At 39.1% G+C, this 21,747-nt stretch overlaps 1 protein-coding gene across 2 annotated transcripts in view; it reads left to right on the top strand.

Moving 5' to 3' along the window:
- CDK7 (cyclin dependent kinase 7) overlaps positions 1–21,747 on the top strand; it is a 104,878-nt gene that overhangs the window by 66,617 nt on the left and 16,514 nt on the right. The window contains exons 9-12 of one of the 2 annotated variants that reach the window (XM_033929745.1): positions 763–849; positions 5,321–5,470; positions 18,189–18,336; positions 18,673–18,743. In XM_033929745.1, the coding sequence (XP_033785636.1) occupies positions 763–849; positions 5,321–5,470; positions 18,189–18,336; positions 18,673–18,701 (414 nt within the window). In that variant the 3' untranslated portion in view covers positions 18,702–18,743. The remainder of the gene's footprint in view (positions 1–762; positions 850–5,320; positions 5,471–18,188; positions 18,337–18,672; positions 18,744–21,747) is intronic. The other variant, XM_033929736.1, reaches the window with a different exon arrangement.

The following is a 21,747-nucleotide window of genomic DNA, read 5'->3' as shown; positions in this document are numbered from 1 at the left end:
CTCAAGAAAGATATAGTGGTGCTAGAAAAGGTTCAAAGAAGAGCAACCAAGATGGTAAAGGGGATGGAACTCCTCTTGTATGAGGAAAGACTAAAATGATTAGGGCTCTTCAGCTTGGAAAAGAGACGGATGAGGGGAGATATGATTGAAGTCTACAAAATTCTGAGTGGAGTAGAACGGGTACAAATGTTTAGATTTTTCACTCCATCAAAAATTACAAAGAGTAGGGGGACACTCGATGAAGTTACAGGGAAATACTTTTAAAACCAATAGGAGGAAATTTTTTTCACTCAGGGAATAGTTAAGCTCTGGAACGAATTGCCAGAGGATGTGGTAAGAGTGGATAGCGTAGCTGGTTTTAAGAAAGGTTTGCAGCAGATTGAAGTCTGAGGCTTTTCCTCCTTCCTTTGTAAATGACCCGTTAATTAATGATTTCTAATGAAGGATTTCTTAATTTAAGGTAATCCTTTCATAGGCTGAGATAGAGAAGAAGTATTTCTGGTTGTTTGAGAACCCTACTCTTTACCCTTCTCCTTAGAGAATATTGACCATTTAAACATACTCTCTGTTTTCTGTCTTTCAACCAGTTCTTAATCCATAATAGGATGTTACCTCCTATCCCATGACTCTAATTTCCTCAGAAGTCTCCTTTTGACTGCTTGCCTAATTGTTAGAGTATGCAGTATTATAAGTTCTGAATCCTGGAGTTTTGTTTCTCACATTTAGCTATTTCATTAGATTATTATCATCATGTTTTTACAGGTTCCATTTTTGCCAGGAGATTCTGATCTTGATCAACTAACAAAAATATTTGAAACTTTGGGGACTCCTACAGAAGATCAGTGGCCTGTAAGTGGCTTTGTAAATATAAAGTTCAATGTAATCTTTTTACTATAGAAAATTTGATTATTATTATTATTTTAGGTATTTTATATACCGCCTATCAAAGTTATCTAAGCGGTTTACAATCAGGTACTCAAGCATTTTCTTTTCTGTCCCAGTTGGCTCACAAACTATCTAATGTACCTGGGGTAATGGAGGATTAGGTGACTTTCCCAGGGTCACAAGGAGTAGTGCAGGATTTGAATCCACAATCTCAGGGTGCTGAGGCTGTAGCTCTAACCACTACACCACTCCTTTTCTGATGCCTATTTCATTTGAGCATATCATTTTGGAAGTGTTTGATAAACCTGCTTTCAGTGGCATTGTCCAAGCAATTTTAATTGCTCACAAGGTCTGGATTCAGCACCTACTCTGTTTGGAATACAGCAATATAACAGATAATCCCTGGGTTAAACAGTTTACACAAAAGGGTACAGGAAGTGGGCAGGAATTACAGTGTACAGTTAACTCTGAGGTAATTATTATGCATTAACTTTTAACATGGTAGGAAGCACAAAATAGTTAACTCCACCTCAAAAGGTACAGCTAATTGCATCACTTATCTGCCATGTATGTAGTAAAAGTGCAGCAAAAAACTCCCACACAAGAAAGGATGTCAAAAACTCAATACTCATAAACTACATCCAAGTATTTACCCAGCACTACTGACATTCATGCACAATAAATGGAGAAAAGACCTCAGTGTCTAAAAGGGTACAAAAACACTGCCCTCTCAAAATACCAACTTTGAGGCAGGCAGGCACATCCTTGGTCAAAAACTCCAAGATAAGTGGGAAAATATAATGCAAACTTCAATTGCTTTTATAGAATATCAAAAACACATTACACTTATCTTTGAAAAAATGGTGTTCAAAGTAGTCTTCATCATAATGCTAGGGTATAGAAGCAGGAAATAACCAGCACAGTGGAGCCTGAGCCAGGCACAGCGGCTACAAACTCCTTGCCGCTTGCTGAATAACTCCACAATCTCCAACAGGGCTCCAACAGAGACCCAGTTTCTGTAATCTCTCACTGTACGGCAACTCCTCCAGCCCCTTAACCATTTTAGTCACTCTTCTCCGGACCCTTTCGAGTAGTACTATGTCCTTCTTAATGTACGGCGACCAGTGCTGGATGCAGTATTCCAGGTGAGGGCGTACTATGACCCGGTACAGCGGCATGATAACCCTCTCCGATCTGTTCGTGATCCCCTTCTTAATCATTACTAGCATGCTGTTCGCCCTTTTCACCGCCGCTGCACATAGCACGGACGGCTTCATCGACTTGTCGACCAATACTCCCAAGTTTCTTTCCTGGGAGGTCTCTCCAAGTACCGCATCAGACATCCTGTAGACATGTATAAGATTTTTGTTATTGACATGCATCACCTTACACTTATCCACGTTAAACCTCATTTGCCATGTCACGGCCCATTTCTCGAGCATGTTTATGTCACATTGCAGGTATTTGCAATCCCCCTGCGTCTTCACTACTCTGAATAACTTTGTATCATCTGCAAATTTAATCACCTCACTCGTCTTACCAATTTCCAGGTCGTTTATAAATATGTTAAAGAGCATGGGTCCAAGCACCAAATCCTGAGGCACTTCACTTATGACGTTTTTCTAGTCCGAATATTGTCCATTCATCCCCACTCTCCGTTTCCTACCCACGTGAGTATTTCACCCTCGATTCCATGGCTCGCAATTTTCCGAAGTAGTCATTCATGCAGAACCTTGTCAAACAGCTTCTGAAAATCCAATTATACAATGTCGACCGAGTCACCCTTGTCTATCTGCATGTTTACTCCCTCGAAGAAGTGCAGCAAGTTCGTCAAGCAAGATCTTCCTTTGCTGAAGCCGTGCTGGCTGGTCCTCATCAGATCGTGTCCATCAAGCTGATCAATGATTCGGTCTTTTATCAGCGCCTCTACCATCTTTCCCGGTACCAAGGTCAGACTCACCGGCATGTAGTTTCCCGGATCTCCCTTCCAACCTTTCTTGAAGATCGGCATAACATTCGCCACTTTCCAGTCTTCCGGAATCCTTCCCAATTTGATCGACAGACCTTTCAATCCCTTGATTACCCTTGGATGGATGCCATCTGGTCTCAGGGATTTATCGTTTTTAATCCTATCAATCTACCTGCATACCTCTTCTAGACTAACCGTCAACCCAGTCAGTTTCCCATCTTCGTTTCCTGCGTATAGCCTGTCGGCTTCCGGTATGTTGTGTATATCCTCTTCGGTAAATACAGATGCAAAAAATGTGTTCAGTTTGTCGTCAATGGCTTTGTCTTCCTTTAGCACTCCCTTTATTCTATAGTCAACCAACAGCCCCACCGCTTCCTTCCTGGGTCGTTTTCTCTTGATACATCGAAAGAATAGCTTGAAGTTTTTCGCCTCCTTGGCTATTTTTTCCTCGTAGTCTCTTTTGGCCCCTCTTACCGCCTTATGGCACCTGCTTTGATGCTGTTTGTGATTTTTCCAGTTTTTGTCCGTTTTTTATCTTTTCCATTCCTTAAACAAAGTCTTCTTGTCTCTGATGGCTTCCTTCACCGCTACAGTGAGCCACTTCGGTTCCTTGTTCTTTTTCCTCTTGGATCCCTTGAAAAGAGGAGACTGAGATGGGACATGATCAAAACATTCAAGATAATGAAGGGAATAGACTTAGTAGATAAAGACAGCTAGTTCACTCTCTCCAAGGTAGAGAGAACAAGAGGACAATCTCTAAAGTTGAAAGGGGATAGATTCCGTACAAACGTAAGGAAGTTCTTCTTCACCCAGAAAGTGGTGGAAAGCTGGAATGCTCTTCCTGAGGTTGTTATAGGGGAAAACACCCTCCAGGGATTCAAGACAAAGTTAGACAAGTTCCTGCTAAACCAGAACGTTGCAGGTAAGGCTAGTCTCAGTTAGGGCACTGATCTTTGACCTAGGGCCACCGCGTGAGCACAATGGACCACTGGTCTGACCCAGCAGTGGCAGTTCTTATGTACCTAACTAAGGGGCTGAAGCAGAAAGCCTTTTGGTAGAGTCAGCTTAACATGCAGCTCTGCCACAAACCCAATGCTGGCAAACAACCACAGCATGCAAATTACTGCCGCATTAAAATCATGGTAGAAATCTGTAGCTTATTGCAAAATGTCGGCTTTCCTGTCAGTGCCTGAATAATAATTGACTCGGGCATCTTGACAGGAAGTGTGACATATTTTTAAAAAATTACCAGCAGTCATCGGCCCCAATCGCCCTATCCTCCCGCCCAACCCACTCCAACCACCATCCAGTGGTCTACTGACAGAACTCTACCCTCTTTTCCAAAAAAAGACTTTGGTAGTCTAGTGGCCCTCCCCTTCCCTTTTTCCTCAATTAAAAAATAAAATCCCTGATGTTTAGTGGCACCCACTAACCTCCTGATCCGCTCCAGCCTACCCACTGTACCTGACCCCGAGAAGCAGAAGCGATGTCCACTTGTTCCTGCTTTCTAGTGCCAACATCCACAAAATTGCATCAGTGGTGGGGCCACTATGGCAGACTGGCCCTGCCCAGTGCATCCCACAGTGCCACAATTTTGTGAATGACTGCACTGGTGACAGGAGCGAGTGGGCATTTCTCCAGCCTTTTGTGGTCCGATATGGTGGGTGGGATTGGGCAATTCTATAAAAGGGATTTGGAGGAGGTTGGATGCCACTAGACACCAGAGAGGTTTTTCTTTTGAGGTTTTTTTACTAATGGGTGGGGGAGAGTGTGGGGGCCCATTAGACCATCAGGTGCTCTCTTAATTTTTAAATTCAGTGGGAGAAGTGCTGTTAGATACCAGGGAAATACTTTTAAGTTGGAAGGGGTCTGACTGGTCATGTCTTGGGGGGAGGGGGGCATGGGAATTTTTTTTATGGGAAGAAACTGGCTCAGTTAAGATAATTTTGAGAGATGAGAGGTACCGAAGGGGGGAGAGATGTGGCTGACGCTAATCATAGGGGCTCCTTTCAACCTCAGACCTGCTGGAAGGTTTCTGACACTGAGCCCCCAAGGTAGATATCGGCGCACAGGCCTGCATTGCTGCAGATTAGCTAACAGGTTTTTAGCATTTAAATGTGCTGTTGCTAATGTCTACCATGGGAGTAAACCTTAGTGCAGAAACCCTTTTTACATTTAGTGGCAAGGAGGCAAACTGCTCATTAAGGGTATGCTGCAGCCTATGGTAGCTTTTTGCATTGGCTCTTTAAATGAGTCAGTAAGGAAAAAGAAACCTTGACCCTAAAAAAAATCTATATTACAAAATAAGAGAAAGTACAAAGGGTCAATGGAAAGAACTCCTAAGAAGCTAATGTCATCAGCAGTGTTAGACTCGCCACTGCCTTCTATGAAATTAAGATTAGAAAAGTACTGTCCTATCTGGAATGCTGCATCTAAAAATTATGGGCCATTTCTTGTCTTCTCTAGGGTATGTCTGGCCTTCCTGATTATGTAACTTTTAAAAGTTTCCCAGGGACTCCACTGCAACATATTTTCAGTGCTGCTGGAGATGATTTGATGGATCTCCTACAAGGTTTATTCATATTTAATCCTTGTGCACGACTCACAGCAACACAGGTATTTCCTTCTCTCCTTATGACGTTTTATTACATTTTATAACTGAGTGCATTATAGAAATATAAATCCTGTGTCATCTGTCCCTTTCTTTGATATTCTTAATAAAATAGTTCAAACAGGATTTGGAGTGGGCTTCTTGCCACCCTACCATACTAGCAAGATTTGTGGAATGCTTAGGAATTGTCATGAGCACACTTTAACCAGTCTTGGCCTTGAAAGCTCTTGGTTGTCTCCTTAATCAGTCTCCTTTTTTGATCAGTCATCCAGTTAAGAATATTGATGTCATTAGAGCAGTGTAAGAGGCTACAGGTCCCCTTGATTTTGGTGAGCTTTGATGCGGACAAAGCTTTTGACTGAGTGCGTTGGGATTTCTTATTTGCCACCTTGCAATCCTATGGGTTTGGAGTTTTTTTTGTGTCCGCAATCAGAACACTCTATCCCTCCCCGCAGGCGCAGATTTTCATTAACAATAGTGCATCCAACCTGTTTCCTATCTGTAGAGGGACCCGGCAGGGGTGCCCGCTTTCCCCATTGCATTTTATTTTAACGCTGGATCCCTTGATTCGGGATATTTATGCTATGCCTACTATTAAGGGGATTTACGTGGGTGCAGAAGAGTTCAAATTAGCCACTTTCACTGATGATTTATTGGTTCATTTGGAGGCCCCCAAGATGTCTCTTACTGATCTTTTGGAGCTTTTTGCAGAATATGGCGCTTATGCTGGGTTTCAACTTAATTTAGATAGATCGGAGGCACTTTCCTCTTCACAGGAGGTGAATTTATGGGACTTGGGATTTCCCCTTATATGGTTAGATGGGGGCCTTTAAATATTTAGGGATTCAGTTAGCAATGGATCCTCAACAGTTATATGACCTTAATGTATCTTTGTAGCTTCAGTGGACCACGACTATGCTTGGGGGCTGGCGTCTGTTACTGATTTCTTTGGGGCACATCAGTTTGCTTCGTATGGTGGTGTTACCTAAATGGTTGTATGTTTTTCAGACTCTTCCCATTTGTATGAGGGTTTGGGATATTTGGGGTTTGGAGAGGATTTTCATGAAGTTTTGCTGGGCAGGTAAGAAGCCCAAAGTTAAGTTTACGACTCTGTGGGGCGGGTGGAGATTTAGGGGGCTTGGGCTTGCCTGATATTCAGCAGTATAATTATTTGTGTCTGTTGTGTCATATTTGGGATTGGCTTTTGTCCGCATCTAGATACACGCCAGTGCAGTTGGAGAGCGAGTATCATGCCCCACATCATTTTTATTCCTTATTGCACTTAGCTCCGGGAACCACACCTTTGTGCTTCAGGGGTAGTGTACTTTTGAGACCATGAAGGGATGCCTGGGCTTGGTTCGTCTGGTTGTTGGGGGGTGATCTGTTGCCACTGTGTAGGAATGTTTCTTTTTTGCCTGGGTTGGAGAATAAAGTTTTTGGGAAATGGGCGCAACGGGGGCTGGAATACATGCTTCAGGAGGAGGGAGAACTAGTGCCTTTCAATGTACTTCAGGGTCAGGTATAGTAAAGAACACAGTAAAAAAAATGTACTTAAGTGAAAGTAAATTTTTTTTTTTTTTTAATTCTTTATTCATTTTTAAATCTTTCAACAAGTGTACAATAAAAGTGATACATAGATTTACAATCAACACTTGATAAATCTATCAAGATAATAACAAATGTATATATATCTAAACCCTTCTCCCCCCTCTTTTTCCATACTATTTTTTTTCTTCATTGAATCAATCTTTTTCATATTTTCTTTTAACCTTGTTCTTTATTTATACATTCCCACCCCTTTCCCCTCCATTCATAAGTATTGTTAAGAAAATGGTGTTTATTCATCACAAAACAACGTCGATGGCTCCCATATTTCATTAAACCTTTTATAATTTCCATTTTGTATTGCTATTGAATGTTCCATTTTGTATATATGACAAAGTGAATTCCACCAGAAATTAAAGTTAAGCTTGCTGTGGTCCTTCCAATTGGTAGTGATATGTTGTATGGCAACTCCTGTCATAATCAATAAAAGTTTGTTATTACTTGCCGATATCTGACTCTTTTTCCTCATAGACATGCCAAATATCACAGTATCATAAGTTAATGCTACAGGATTTTCTAATAAAGAATTTATTTGATCCCATATCGAATTCCAAAAGGCTAATATATAGGGACAAAAAAATAAAAGATGATCCAAAGTCCCTACATCAAGCTTACAATGCCAGCATCTATTAGACAATGAACTATTTAATTTATTTAATCTAACAGGGGTCCAAAATGCTCTATGCAAAAGAAAAAACCAAGTTTGTCTCATAGATGCTGACAGTGTAGATCTTATTCTCCAAGACCAAATTTGTGGCCATTGAGATGCTGAAATTTGATGCCTAATCTCAATGCTCCAAATATCCCTAAGACCATTTTTAGGTTTTTTATTAACCAAATCACTAATAACTTTATACCATTGTGCGGCCTGGTGTCCCAGAAAATCTGCTTGGAAGCATAAAAATTCCATGCTACATTGAGAATTTAGATTTTTCCATTCAGGGAACCCTGCCTGAATGGCCTGCTTCAATTGCAACCATTTATAGAATTGTGATTTATTCAGTCCAAATTTATTTTGCAATTGTGTAAACTCAAGCATATTTCCATTTGAAATAACATCATTTAAAGATCGTATTCCTGCATTTAACCAATGCTTCCAGACAATCTTAGATCCGCCAATTTGAATCTTGGAGTTTAGCCATATAGATTGATTTGTTGATTTATTAATAGGAATTTCAGTTAAATTACTTACATACCTCAGAGTTTTCCATGTATCTAATAAAAGTTTATTTTCTTTATACAATCTGGGCATCTTGATACTGAGAATGTGACTAAGATGTAAAGGAGACATGAGTCGCCATTCCAAATATAACCAATCTGGAGTGTATTCAATGAGATCTGGGAGGACCCAATACATACCTTGACGTAAAATATAGGCCTGATGATACCTATAGAAATTTGGGAAATTTACCCCACCCTCCTTAATTGATTTCTGTAAAGATACCAAAGCAATTCTAGGTGTTTTGCCAAGCCAAACAAACTTAATAATTATTGAATTCAATTTTTTATAAAAAGAGTTTTGAAAAAATACCGGAATCATACACATTTGATAGCAAACCACAGGCAATACCATCATTTTTATAGTTTGAACTCTCCCCCACCAAGATATATGTAACAGATTCCATTGTTCACATAATTCCGAAACCTTTTTTAATAAAAGTTTTTCATTTTCTTTTATTGTATCTTCTATTGAATTTTTAATCCAAATTCCTAAATATTTTAATCCATCCTCCTTCCAAACAAAAGGAAATGCATCAAACATAGATTTTATGCAATGTACATTAAGCGAAAGTATTTCAGATTTATTCCAATTGATTTTATATCCTGAAAACATTCCAAACCTTTCAATCAATTCTAACAAACACGGTATAGTTGAACCTGGATTGCGCAAATATAATAAAATATCATCCGCATAAGCAGATAATTTGTATTCCCATTCTTTCAGGGGAATACCCTGTATCCCCTTTGTCTGGTTAATAGCTATCAGTAAGGGTTCTAACACAATATCAAACAGCAAAGGAGATAGTGGACATCCCTGTCTAACTCCTCTATGTAGTTCAAAACTTTCAGATAAATTATTATTAATGTTTAATCTTGCCATAGGGGAGCTATACAAAGTTTTAATCATTTGAACAAAATCAGGACCTATACCAAACCAATCCAAAGCCTGATACATGAATGACCATTCTACCCTATCAAAAGCTTTTTCTGCATCTAAAGATAGAGCAAAAGCTGGTTCATTCATCATTTTAGATAAATTTAAAGTATGAAACGCCAATCTTGTATTGTTAGAAGAATGTTTGTTAACAATGAAACCCGTTTGATGTACATCAATTATGTAAGGGAGAGCCTTTGCCAATCTTAATGCCAGTGCTTTAGCCAATAATTTTCCATCCACATTAATTAATGATATTGGCCTGTAATTCGAAACCAAAGTGGGATCTTTATTTGGCTTTGGCAAAACAATCACCACAGATTCTGCCATGGTACTTTTAATACAACCTTTATTAAGTTGGAACTGATATAAATTTAGTAAATAGGGTAATAAAGAATTTTGAAATGTTTTATAGAATTCCACAGTAAAACCATCCCCACCTGGAGCGGATCCAACTCTAAGAGACTTCAATGCTGTTTCTAATTCTTTTAATGATATAGGTTCTTCTAAACTTCTTTTTATATGATCAGGAAGTTTTGGACCCTCAAGAAGATTTAAAAATTCCATACCTTTTTGAACTTTATCATCAGAAGACTCGGAAGAATACAGCTCTTTGTAAAAAGCCAAAAATTGATTTAAGATATTACTAATTTGATTATGCATATTTCCTTTCTCATCTTTTATTGCAATTATTTTTATTCTTCTTTTCTTTGCTTTAAGATAATTTGCAAGTAAACTTCCTGCCTTATTGGATTTTCCATAATACAAGGTTTGCGAAGAAAACAAATCTTTCCTTGCCATTTTTGAAGAAATTTCATTATATTTACCCTTAGCCTTTAATAAAGCTTGCAAATTTTCATGATTCCATTTATCAATTAATTTAGACTCCAGCAGTTTAATTTCTTTTTCCAAATCTAAAAATTGTTTAATAAGTTGTTTTTTAATATATGCAGAATAAGAAATGATATTTCCTCTTATAGTAGCTTTAAATGCATCCCATAAAATTTCCGCATTAATATCTGCTGAAGTATTTATTTGGAAAAATTCCAAAATTTTTAATTTGATTTCTTCAAGAAAAGTTGAATCCGAAACCAATGCATTATCAAACCTCCATAATGATCTATTATGTTCATTATTATCTAGTGCAAATGTAATCCACACTCCTCCATGATCAGACAAAATAATTGGATCAATGGAGGCTTGTGTCACTTTTTGCACCATGGAATGTGATACCAATATGTAATCAATTCTTGAAAAAGATTTGTGAACTGGTGAGCAAAAAGAGAATTCCTGATCATTAAAATGAAGAATATGCCATATATCTTTCAAATTACAAGTATTCACCAAATTATCTAACCCTAATGATTTTATATTTTTGCTTGGTTTTTTATCCAAAAAAGGACCCATAACAGCATTAAAATCTCCAGCTACTATTACATTAGAAGCAGCCAGTGGGAGTATTAATTTTTGTATATTTGTAAAAAAATAATTTTGATTCGAATTCGGGGCATAGATATTTAGTAAAGTCAAAGTATTATTTCCCATACTCATTTCCACTTTTATCCATCTCCCTAAAGGATCAAAATCCCTCATTTTAAATGAAGCTAAACATTTTTTGTTAACTATTATAGCCACTCCTGCCTTTTTCCCTACTGCAGGAGCAAAGAAACAGTGTTTCACCCAATTATCTTCTAATTTTTTGGATTCTGCCATTGACAAGTGTGTCTCTTGAATGTAATACACATCAGCCTGTTGCCTTTTTAAAAATGCTAATATTTTTTTTCTTTTTACTGGGTGATTAAGGCCGTTGACATTGAGTGAAAAAATTTTAATCTCCATCAATCCAATTAATTTTTACAAAATATCTTTCATTTCTTATATCTGAACAAATAACTGAAATTATTTGAAATGAATAAACACCATTTTCTTTTATATCCCCCATTTCAACATCCCTACCCCAATTATCAATTTCCCTTAACCCCCCTCCCACCCCTCCCTCTCCCACCCTTAATATTGACTGATAAAACCTGTGACTGCACATATAAGACCAAGTAAAGCATAAATTAAAAGCTCTATACAGACCACAATTATAGAACAATATTGTATGTAATAATCATATGTATTAAAATATTAATAATCAAATAAAAAACTAAATAAAGCTCTTTCATTGACTTTATAAATGACAAAAGAGAATATGAAACTCTCTATATTTGTTAAAAATATTAGACTTGTAATAAACCTAGAAATAAAAAGTAATTATTGATAATATATGTTCTCCCTTTTTTATTATTGTTATTATTTATTTATTTTTTAAAATTTGTATATTCCCTTTAAGTAATTTCAAGGAACCTATTAAACCCTAAACTAGAGTCCCTTAAAAATCTTTGCTCACAGAAATCATTTGCATTTAAGACTTTATAAAAATCTCCATTAACTCAACAAAACATATAAATTAAATCTGTCACCATAAGTTCTGCATATTAATATCATATCTTCATGAATATAATATAATAACATATATCAGAGATTTTATTAACTGTTCAATATATGTAGCAGGAAAGAAAAAAATCATTTCAACTTTAAAAAGTCATCTTTTAAGATAAAGAGATTAAATGCTCATAGAGAGACAAACTGTCTTTTTCATCAGCATTCCATTTCACCGTTTCCATTCAAAATAACACAGAGCCAAACTGTCATTTAGCTTATTCTCAAATATATTAAAGATAATAATAAATCAAATCAAATAAAAATCAAGAAGAATCAATTTCAATTCCATGAAGTGAATAAGCCAAATTAGATTGACATCGGTTGTTCCCTTTGATTTAAAAACATTTCCAGTTTCACAGGCTCATCAAAGCTCATAGTTTTGTTGTCAATAGTTATTTTCATAATCGCAGGGTATATCAGGCCAAATCTAGCTCCGATGTCTCTTAACTTCGGCCTCATATCTAAAAATTTTTTCCTTTTATCTGCCGTTGTTTTAGCGAAATCAGGAATGATGTGCACTTTAGCATCCTGACATTTTAAATTCGCATGTTCTTTAGCCATTCTTAACACCTCTAAAACTTGTTGGTGCCTTAGCAACTTGAAAATTAGGGGGCGAGGACCTTGTAAAGTATCAGGTCTCCTCATTGGTATGCGATGTGCACGTTCAATTTCTATCGGGTATTTGGATTTGAGGGGCAGGACTTTCATCAAGAAGTTTTCAACAAATGAGACCGGATTATTTTTCTCCACCCCTTCCGGTACACCCAAAAGTCTCAGATTACTCCTCCTCATGCGATTCTGGCAATCCTCCACCTCCCTGGTGAGTGCAAAGATTTTATCTCTGTCCATTTTATATTGCCTTTTTTCAGCTTCAAAACTGTCCATTTTCATTTCTAATTTCGTTGTTTTGATTTCTAGCACTTCAGTTTTTTTATTTAAAGTCGCTACTTCTTCCTGAATATCGTCTAGTTTTTTGGCGTTTTTCAAAAGAATTTCTTTTATTTCTTGTAGTTCTTTGTCACTTTTATCCCTTGACAACGGACATTTCGACGGTGTCGCCGGCTCCGGCTTAGCTCTTTTGACACTGCCAGTAGTTGAGGGCATCATATCTGATTTATTCTGCTTTCCTGAAGCCATAACGTTGTTGTTTTTCTTCTTTTTTTACTTTAAATAAGATTTTTATTTTCGTATTTTTTGTCAGTAATGTCTGTGAATACAGAGCCTCTGCCTTACCCGACCATCCTCGTGCACTCGCAGGCCACGCCCCCCAAGTGAAAGTAAATTAAAAAATGTTATTGCCTAATATAATATTTTTGAGTAAAAAGTACTGCAATCACAAAGAATATAACTATTGTTTTATTACATAATCAATTTACATTCATCCAAAAGCTGTCCAGGATTACTAACATAAAAAAATCCCTCCAAAAAACAAATAACTTTTGAGAAAAAGCCTCCATAAATAAAGTTGTCTGCAACACACTTTTGAATTTTTGAGTGTCTGAAAGCAGCCTAAGTGGTCCAGTCAAATTATTCCATAGAAGTATCTCTGCCACTGAAGTTATTGAAGCTCTAATTTTTGCATAGTGTACACTTACTAGCCCTTCACTAACCAACTTTAACGTTCCCTCTGACCTGCTGTACAATTCAAACAACTTTGCTTTTAGTGCATTTGAGTCATAAATTCACCACAGCTGAAAAGATGTTCAAAAACTACACTGGCAGGAAGTGGAGTGTTCAGTCTGATAGAGTTCATTCAAATCAGGCTAGGCTGAAATACTACAGATTCCAGCAATTGGTAGTAGAACCTAGATGGGATGGGGCCATTCTGAACTTCGGGCTAGATTCACCCGATTTCCCTCCAGTCAGATTCACTAACCTCTCCTGCGATCCGTGCATGCAAATGAGGGGAACAGCATGCAAAGTAGGCAGGGACCCGATTCACTAATGAAATCTTGCAAACCGACTGCATTGCTCTCTCATTAATTGTATGCTTATTGTAATGCTTATAAATATTGCTTTTCTGTAAGCCTATTTCTATAGTATATTCTTTATGCAATATACTGGCTGTGCCTTTTTGATTCTACTTCCTGGTGAATCTTCAGTGAGGGAACTGAACCTGGGACCTGGCGTTTGTAAGGGCGCCTCTCAAGTGACCCCACCAACCATATATTGTGGGGGCCACTAACAAACCTTAACATTTTTCACAGAGATACTTTTTGCTGTTTTGGGCCCAAGTGTTCTCACTAGCTTCCCACTCACAGATTAATTCTGTTCTCCTTATCTCCATAGACCTTTCTTCCACATTCGACACCATTGATCACCATCTTCTTATAAAAAGACTGAAATCCATTGGAATTAGTGATACTGTGCTAAAATGGTTTCAGCCTTATTTTTCAGAAAGATCATCAAAGGTTGTCTTTAATAACTCCATCTCAGACATGGTATCTATCAATTATGACATCCCGCAGGGGTCGATATTATCCCCCTTACTCTTTAACATCTTTTTAGCCCCTCTGCTGACTGTTTGTCAATCTATTGGGTTTATAGCATTTGCCTAAGCGGATGATCTTCAACTCCTACTTCCATTAGATTCATATTCCACAGAGGAATTTCATAATGTCAATAAGAAATTAAGTACAATCTCTGACTGGCTTGATGAAAATAAATTAGTACTGAATACAGATAAAACTAAAATACACTTCCTTTGGAAAGAGGGACTAAAACTCACCGTTCCTATTAACATAAATAATATCCATTTGCTGGAAGTCACTCAGATTAGAGTTTTGGGGGTTATTCTGGATCAAAAATTGACATATCACAATCAGATTAGTTCAGTAGTGAGAGGTTGTTTTCAGAGGTTATGAATGATCAGATCAATTGCTCCTTTCTTGGACTCATCATCACTGAATATCCTTGTACATTCAATGATCATTTCAAAATTAGATTATTGCAGCTCGCTTTATAAAGGAGTCACTCTTAAAGAAATCAATCGACTATAACTAATTCAAAACATTGCAATTAAAATTATAACAAGTAGGAAAAAATTTGATCATGTGACTCCTCTTCTCAAAGAAGCGCATTGGCTTCCTATTGTTCATAGAATCCTCTATAATACAATTCTAAGCTCGCATGCGCACTTAGGACGGTGTGTTCCCTGAGATCATGCTGTGTCCCTCCGTGCCAAATTCAATTTTCGAGCATGGAGGCAGGGAACACACAAACGACTCCCCCCCCTCCCGCCCTCACTCACCAACCGCTGCTCCTCTTCAAAGCAGCCTGCTGAGGTTCGCGGCCGGCTGTAGCGAACCTCATAGGCCGCTCTGCACCTCGGTAGCACGTTCCCTCTGACGCATGGGATCATGTCAGAGGGAACGTGCTACCAACATGCAGAGTGGCCTGCGAGGTTCGCTACAGCCGGCTGCGATCCTCAGCAGGCTGCTTTGAAGAGGAGGGAAGACGCGAACGGACCAGGAAGCCGGATGCTGGACAGAGGGAGCAGGTAAGGGGTGCTGCTGAACAGGGGAAGCAGGGAAGAGGTGCTGCTGAACAGGGGGGAGGTAACATGAAGGGAGGCCTACTGCTGGACAGGGGGAGCAGGGAAGAGGTGCGGCTGGACAGGGGGAGGTAAAATGAAGGGAGAAGGGCTGCTGCGGGACAGTGGGAGCAGGGAAGGGGTGCTGCTGAGCACGGGGGAAGTAAAAGGAAGGGAGAAGGGCTACTGCTGGACAGGGGAGCAGGCAAGGGGTGGTGGTGGACAGCCGAGGAAAGAGAGAAAAGAGAGAGACAGACAGAAAGACAGACAGACATACACATCTATTCTAGCACCTGTTAATGTAACAGGCTTAAAGACTAGTCTCCTATAAAATAGCACTATTAACATTCAAAATACTAACAATTAAAGCTCCATCATTCCTAGAAAGGTACATTTTTCTATATATTCCTACTAGAAGTTTGAGATCAGAGTATAAAAACCTGCTAGTAATTCCATCGCTTAGCATAATAAATACAAGACAAGATATGATCTTTGCGGTTACAGCGCCCAGAATATGGAACTCCTTACCGTCATTTATTAGGAAGAAAAATCACTAAGTAAATTTAGGGCTCCTTTTACTAAGCTGCATTAGCGTTTGTAGCGCACACAGCTTTTTAGTGTGTGCTAAACCCATGCTATGCGGCTAAAACTAACGCCAGCTCAATGCTGGCGTTAAGTCTAGCACGCATTGCAATTCTGTGTGTTAAAGCCCTAATGTGGCTTAGTAAAAGGAGCCCTTAAAGGACTGTTAAAATGCTGGTTGTACAAGGATGCCTTCGAGACCTAATTGTTGGATTCTCCTTTGACCCCCGATCTTTGCAGAAACTCACGTCTCCTCTGTCTTATGTTCTGAGAAATTTAAAAAACAAAACAACAACAAAAACTTTTAGGGCTCCTTTTATGAAGCCGCGCTAGCCAAAAAACTACTGCCTGCTCAAGAGGAGGCAGTAGCGGTTAGCGCGGCTGACAAATTAGCGTGCACTATTACGCGCGTTAAACTGCTAATGCAGCTTCGTAAAAAGAGCCCTTAATGTTCTCTTAATTATTATTAATACTTTAAAAAATTTTTACCCTCCCTTTGTATTTACCTTTTATGTTTCCTTTACTATGCTTATTGGCCTACTTCCCCTTCGTATCAGTTCGTAATGTTTGTGTGTTTGCTGAAGTTAATAACTAAGACCCTGTTTTTAAATCATAAATCATTTTGAATTTATGATATTGTGATACATCAAAATTTTAATAAAACTTGAAACTTGTCTTGTCCCCATTCAGGGCAGACAGTTTTTGTGAAGAGTTTGAATCAAATCAGATTTTAGTAGGTGGATATCTGAAACATATACAGTGATGCCTCACACAACGAACTTAATTCGTTCCAGGAGCAAGTTTGTTATGCGAAAAGTTCGTTATGTGAAACGCGTTTTCCCATAACAATACATGTTAAAAAAAATAATTCGTTCTGCAGCATAAAATATGCTAAGATGACATAAAAAAAGATAAATTTGTCAAAATGGTGAAAATGGTGGTCTTGCTGAGGCCAAACTCTTTGACGAGGTCACACTGTTTTACCCCACATTCACTCCTTCTAATTATTTCCCGTTTCATTTCAACAGAAATCACCTTCCTGCTTTTTTTAGAAGCCATGATATATAAAAAATATTGAGTTTATCTTAAAAGGACGACTGTATACAGTGAGAGAGGGCAGTTAAGCGCAGTGACTAACGACTGCCTGCAGTGCCTGCGCGGAAGGATGCAATACATCGGCAGCTCGGGCGACTTCGTTGTGTGAAACGAAGTTCGTTGTGTGAAACGAAGTTCGTTGTGTGAAGTTCGTTGTGTGAAACGAAGTTCGTTGTGTGAATCAAGACATGAAGTTCGTTGTGTGCAGCGTTCGTTGTGTGAGGCGTTCGTTATGCGAGGCACCACTGTAGTAGGTGGATATCTGAAACATATATACCAGATTGGAAGGATTACTGAGGAACTTGGTGCCCCAACTTTGTGACTTTACCAAACAGATTACAATAAGTTAATGTATTTTGAATAAAGACTGATGGAGTCCTGGTTATTGCAGATGAAGGCACAAATGTCAACTGTGCAGGTTGCTGGTGCATTGGAAATTAGACAGCCTCCTCTTGTGTTGGAACATGGAAGCTTTGGGAACCAAATTAGGTTAAAAAAAACAACCCTGCAATTTGTGAACTTCCTCCCTTTTTTTTCTCCTTAAGTACTGCTTATTAATTCTTTAGGGAAGTAATTTCTTTTTCTGATGCAGAGAAAATTAATATTGTTACCTGTCCTCTAATGTGATCCAGAAGGATGAACAGGAGGAAGCTTTTGATATTGTGGCAGCTGGTGAGAATTTTGACTTGACTAGACTTCTCAAAATGTCATCTCCCAACAGTGCTACCCTCTTCTTTTTTGAAACGGACAAATTATGTATATTAAAATCTTACTTTAATAAGAAAGATCTTTTGTGGAGTGAAGCATCAGACAATTGAGAGGAAGTTTTTTTCAACTTAAAGTAAGAGTAGAGTTACATGCATTGGAAACTAAAACGCGAAAGAGCTTCTTGCCATGGGTCCAGCAAGGTAAATGTGCCGACACTCATTCTATTCCTATGAGCTTTGAATCATTTACTGAAGCTCTTCAGCAAGTTTATTAAAACCCAGCGTACGTTTTTATTGGTTCCCATTGAAGTGCTTGAGAGGTTTCTACCTGGCCTTGAAACAAGACAGGTGTATTAGTTGCAAGAGTACCTCCATATATTTTCTTTTTTTGGCAATTTAATGTTGCTTTTTATTTTTCCTCTGTGTCTGTGATATTCTCTCATTTCTGTGTCTCTTTATAAGTATTATAACTTTTTTTTTTTATATATATAAATTGTATTTTTGGAAAGATCAGTTTAAAAAAATTATGTATATAAAGAGATCCCCTATTTCTTATTCAGGCACTGAAAAAGAAGTATTTTAGTAACAGACCAGGCCCAACTCCAGGAAGTCAGTTGCCAAGGCCAAACTGTTCAGCAGAAGCCATAAAAGAGCAACAAAATATTGCTTTAGGTATAAAAAGGAAGCGAACAGAAGGCACTGATCAAGGTGAGATGTTATAAAATTCAAAATTTCTTAAATCTTATCTACTTCACAGGATTTCTTAAATGTTTGACAGTCCTCTTATAGATATGTTCACTGGCTTAAACCTTTTTTCTAAGATTTTAACATTTTTGCTGCTTTGATCCTTTGAGATTGATTTTATAGCAGAATAATATATGAGAAGTCCAGAAAAGTGTCTGTTTTATAAAGATGGCAATTATATATGCACTTTTTAGAATAATATATGAGAAGTCCAGAAAAGTGTCTGTTTTATAAAGATGGCAATTATATATGCACTTTTTATTTTTTTTTTTTAGTTCAATAATTTTTATTGATTTTCAGCAAAAGAAAAACAGAAACTAACAGAATAGTACAATAACCCTTCATGTTTTCAACGGACAGGTATACATTAGGTAATACATATTATGCAATCCGGATCCATATGGAAATCATCTAACAAGGTAGTAATGAATATATGTTCCAACAACTTAATAATCATTATTAAGAGAATAAGATATAACATGAGACCACATAGAATTAAAAGAATGTTGGGATGGTCTAGTACAGGGGTCTGCAACCTTTAAGACATAAAGAGCCACTTGGACCCGTTTTCGAAAAGAAAAAAAAACTTGGAGCCGCAAAACCATTATAAAACAAATCTAACATTGCATATATTGTTTCTTATCTTAATGCTATATACAGGATCACTAAATTGAAAATAAAATCATTTTTCCTACCTTTGCTATTTGGTGATTTCATGAGTCTCTGGTTGCACTTTCTTCTTCTGACTGTGCATCCAATCTTTCTTCCTTTCTTTCAGCCTCCTGTATGTTTCCTCTCCTCCAGACCCCATTCTCTCCCCCAACTTTTTCTTTCTGTCTCCCTGTTCCCCCTTCTTTCTGTCTCCGTGCCCTCCCCCAAGCCACTCGGTTTGCTGCCACCGCCATCGGGGAACAGCCCCCAAGCCACCGCCGTCCCAAGCTTTCCCTGCAGAAGTGTTGCGCTGACCAGCATTCCGCTCCCTGACGTCAATTCTGACGTAGGAGAGGAAGTTCCGGGCCAACAAGGCATTTCTCCTCATTCCATCCAGCCTGAGCCCCATCTCTCCTTGATCCAGCATTTCCCTTCTGTGTCTGTCAGAATTACCATTCCACCTATTTTCCAGCATCACCCTTCTTTGTGTCCATCTCACCTATATCCCTATCTCACCACTTTTTCAGAATCTTCATTTGTCTCTATCCTTGTCTTTACCCCATGTTCACCATTTGCCCTTTCAATGTCTTTATCCCCCCCCCCCACTTTTTCAGCTTTACTTCTATGTCTCTATTTCACCTTCTCTTCATGTCCCCTCTGTATCTCTATCCTTATTCAGTAGGTCCTGCTTACCCTTTCTCTTCTTTGTGTCACTATCTCCATTTTCAGCTTTCCCCCCCCCTTTTCCTTTGTTACTGCACCCTATAGCTAGAATCTTTCCACCCTCCCTCCACTCCGGCCCAGCCCAGTATGAAAGATTTCCTTTTGTTTCCCTCCCCTCTCTCTTTCTCTCTCTCTTCTCCTCCCTCACCCACGAGTCCTGCATCTGGCCCTCTCCCTTCTACCTGCACCTGGCAACACCCCCCTGCTCCGCGGCTCTCTTCAGCAACTCGTCAGCAGCAGTGATCAAGACAAGCTGCCGACATCGAGGCCTTCCCTCTACGAGTCCCGCCTTTGTAGAAAAAGGAAGTTGAAACAAGCGGGACTCGCAGAGGGTAGGCCCCGACGTCAGAAGCTGCTGCTGAGTTGCCGAAGAGAGCCGCGGAGCAGGGGATGTGGCCGGAAGCAGGTAGAAGGGAGAGGGAGATAGGAAGGCTGTAGATCTCCGGAGCATGACACCGACCCCGGCCAGGATGATTTCTTTTTCAGGTACCTTATAAGTCCAGCGTCGCGGCGGGAAATAGCCATGCTGAGCAGTGAGCTCAGCACTACACAGATGAAAGCCTTGCTTGCTGATTGGTCCGGCGGCACGGCGCCGCCGGACCAATCAGCAAGCAAGGCTTTCATCTGTGTATGTGCTGAGCTCACTGCTCAGCATGGCTATTTCCCGCCGCGACGCTGGACTTGTAAGGTGCATGCCTGCGTGACACACTACCGGAGCCGCAGCAAAGGTGGAAAAGAGCCGCATGCGGCTCTGGAGCCGCAGGTTGCCGACCCCCGGTCTAGTATTTTCTGCTAAGGTCTTCTCATACTTAGCATATAAGCATAAAGTGTTCCACCACTCATTTACAGATAGTGCTGAGTAATCTTTCCAATGGGATAATATGACCTTAAACGCAATCAGTAACATACATTGTAATAGTTTATTTTCACTCTTATCAAGTGCACTTGACAACACTGCACCACCCGTAATGATAATGGCATAAGAGATTTTATCAGTTATAGGCAGAATTTCACACATGATAGACCATACACTAGACCAGAAAGGTTGTAGGAAGCTGCAATTAAAGAGCATGTGGTCTAGAGTGCCCATTTGGGAGGCACATGACCAACAAAGGTTAGAGGGGGTAGAAGATAGTTTAGATAGCTTATAAGGAGTCCAATATACTCTATGATACAAAAAGAGCACCAATTGTTTGACTGATGCCGCTCTTGACGACCCAAATGCTATGAGCCACAGTGATTCCCAGGTCTTGGAAGAGAGTTGTAAGGATAGGTCTCTCGCCCAGATATCATACAAGACACAGGGAGGTGGAAATTTGGAGGACTTTAATAGTTTATACCATCGTGAAGCTTCACCTCTCTGTGAGCTGAAGACTGTGCACCACATCAGAATTGAGGGAGGTTCTTGTGTGAAAGTTATTCGACCCAATAGAGCTTGCAGGCAATGATGCAATTGAAACCATGCAAAGAATTGAGATGAAGGAAGTCGATATGTGTCAGCAACAATAGCAAATGTAGATAATTTCCCATCAACCATTAATTGAGAGAGAGACCATATTCCAGCTTTAATCCAGGATTTCCATTCGATATGTTGACCCTGTATCTTGACAAGCGGATTGAGCCAAATGGGAATAGAAGAGGAGGAGTTCCACTTGATAGGTGCCAGGGAATCTAATTCTCGCAACGCTGTAATGGTGGCATGTAGAATCGGATTAAACTTCACATTAGGAGAAGACACCATAAAGGAGGAAAATCTTAAGAAAGTCTTGTTATACAGTTGATGTTTCAATTTGAGCCAGGTAGGTATTACAGTAGGTATTTGGTCTAGTAGCCATTTGGAACCTTGACGACCCAAGAAGGCAATATGATACTCGTACAGACTTGGAAAATTCACACCACCATGTTGTTTAGAACATTTTAGTTTCTTCAGAGCAATGCGAGGTGGTTTATGATTCCATAAAAAATCTGTCAGGAGAGCTTCCAGTTTAGAGTATGTTCTCA

This window comes from Geotrypetes seraphini, chromosome 1, assembly GCF_902459505.1.
Source record: "Geotrypetes seraphini chromosome 1, aGeoSer1.1, whole genome shotgun sequence".
NCBI lineage: Eukaryota > Metazoa > Chordata > Amphibia > Gymnophiona > Dermophiidae > Geotrypetes > Geotrypetes seraphini.
The sequence above is the reverse complement of the archived record's forward strand: the minus strand, read 5'-3'. Positions and strand labels throughout refer to the sequence as shown.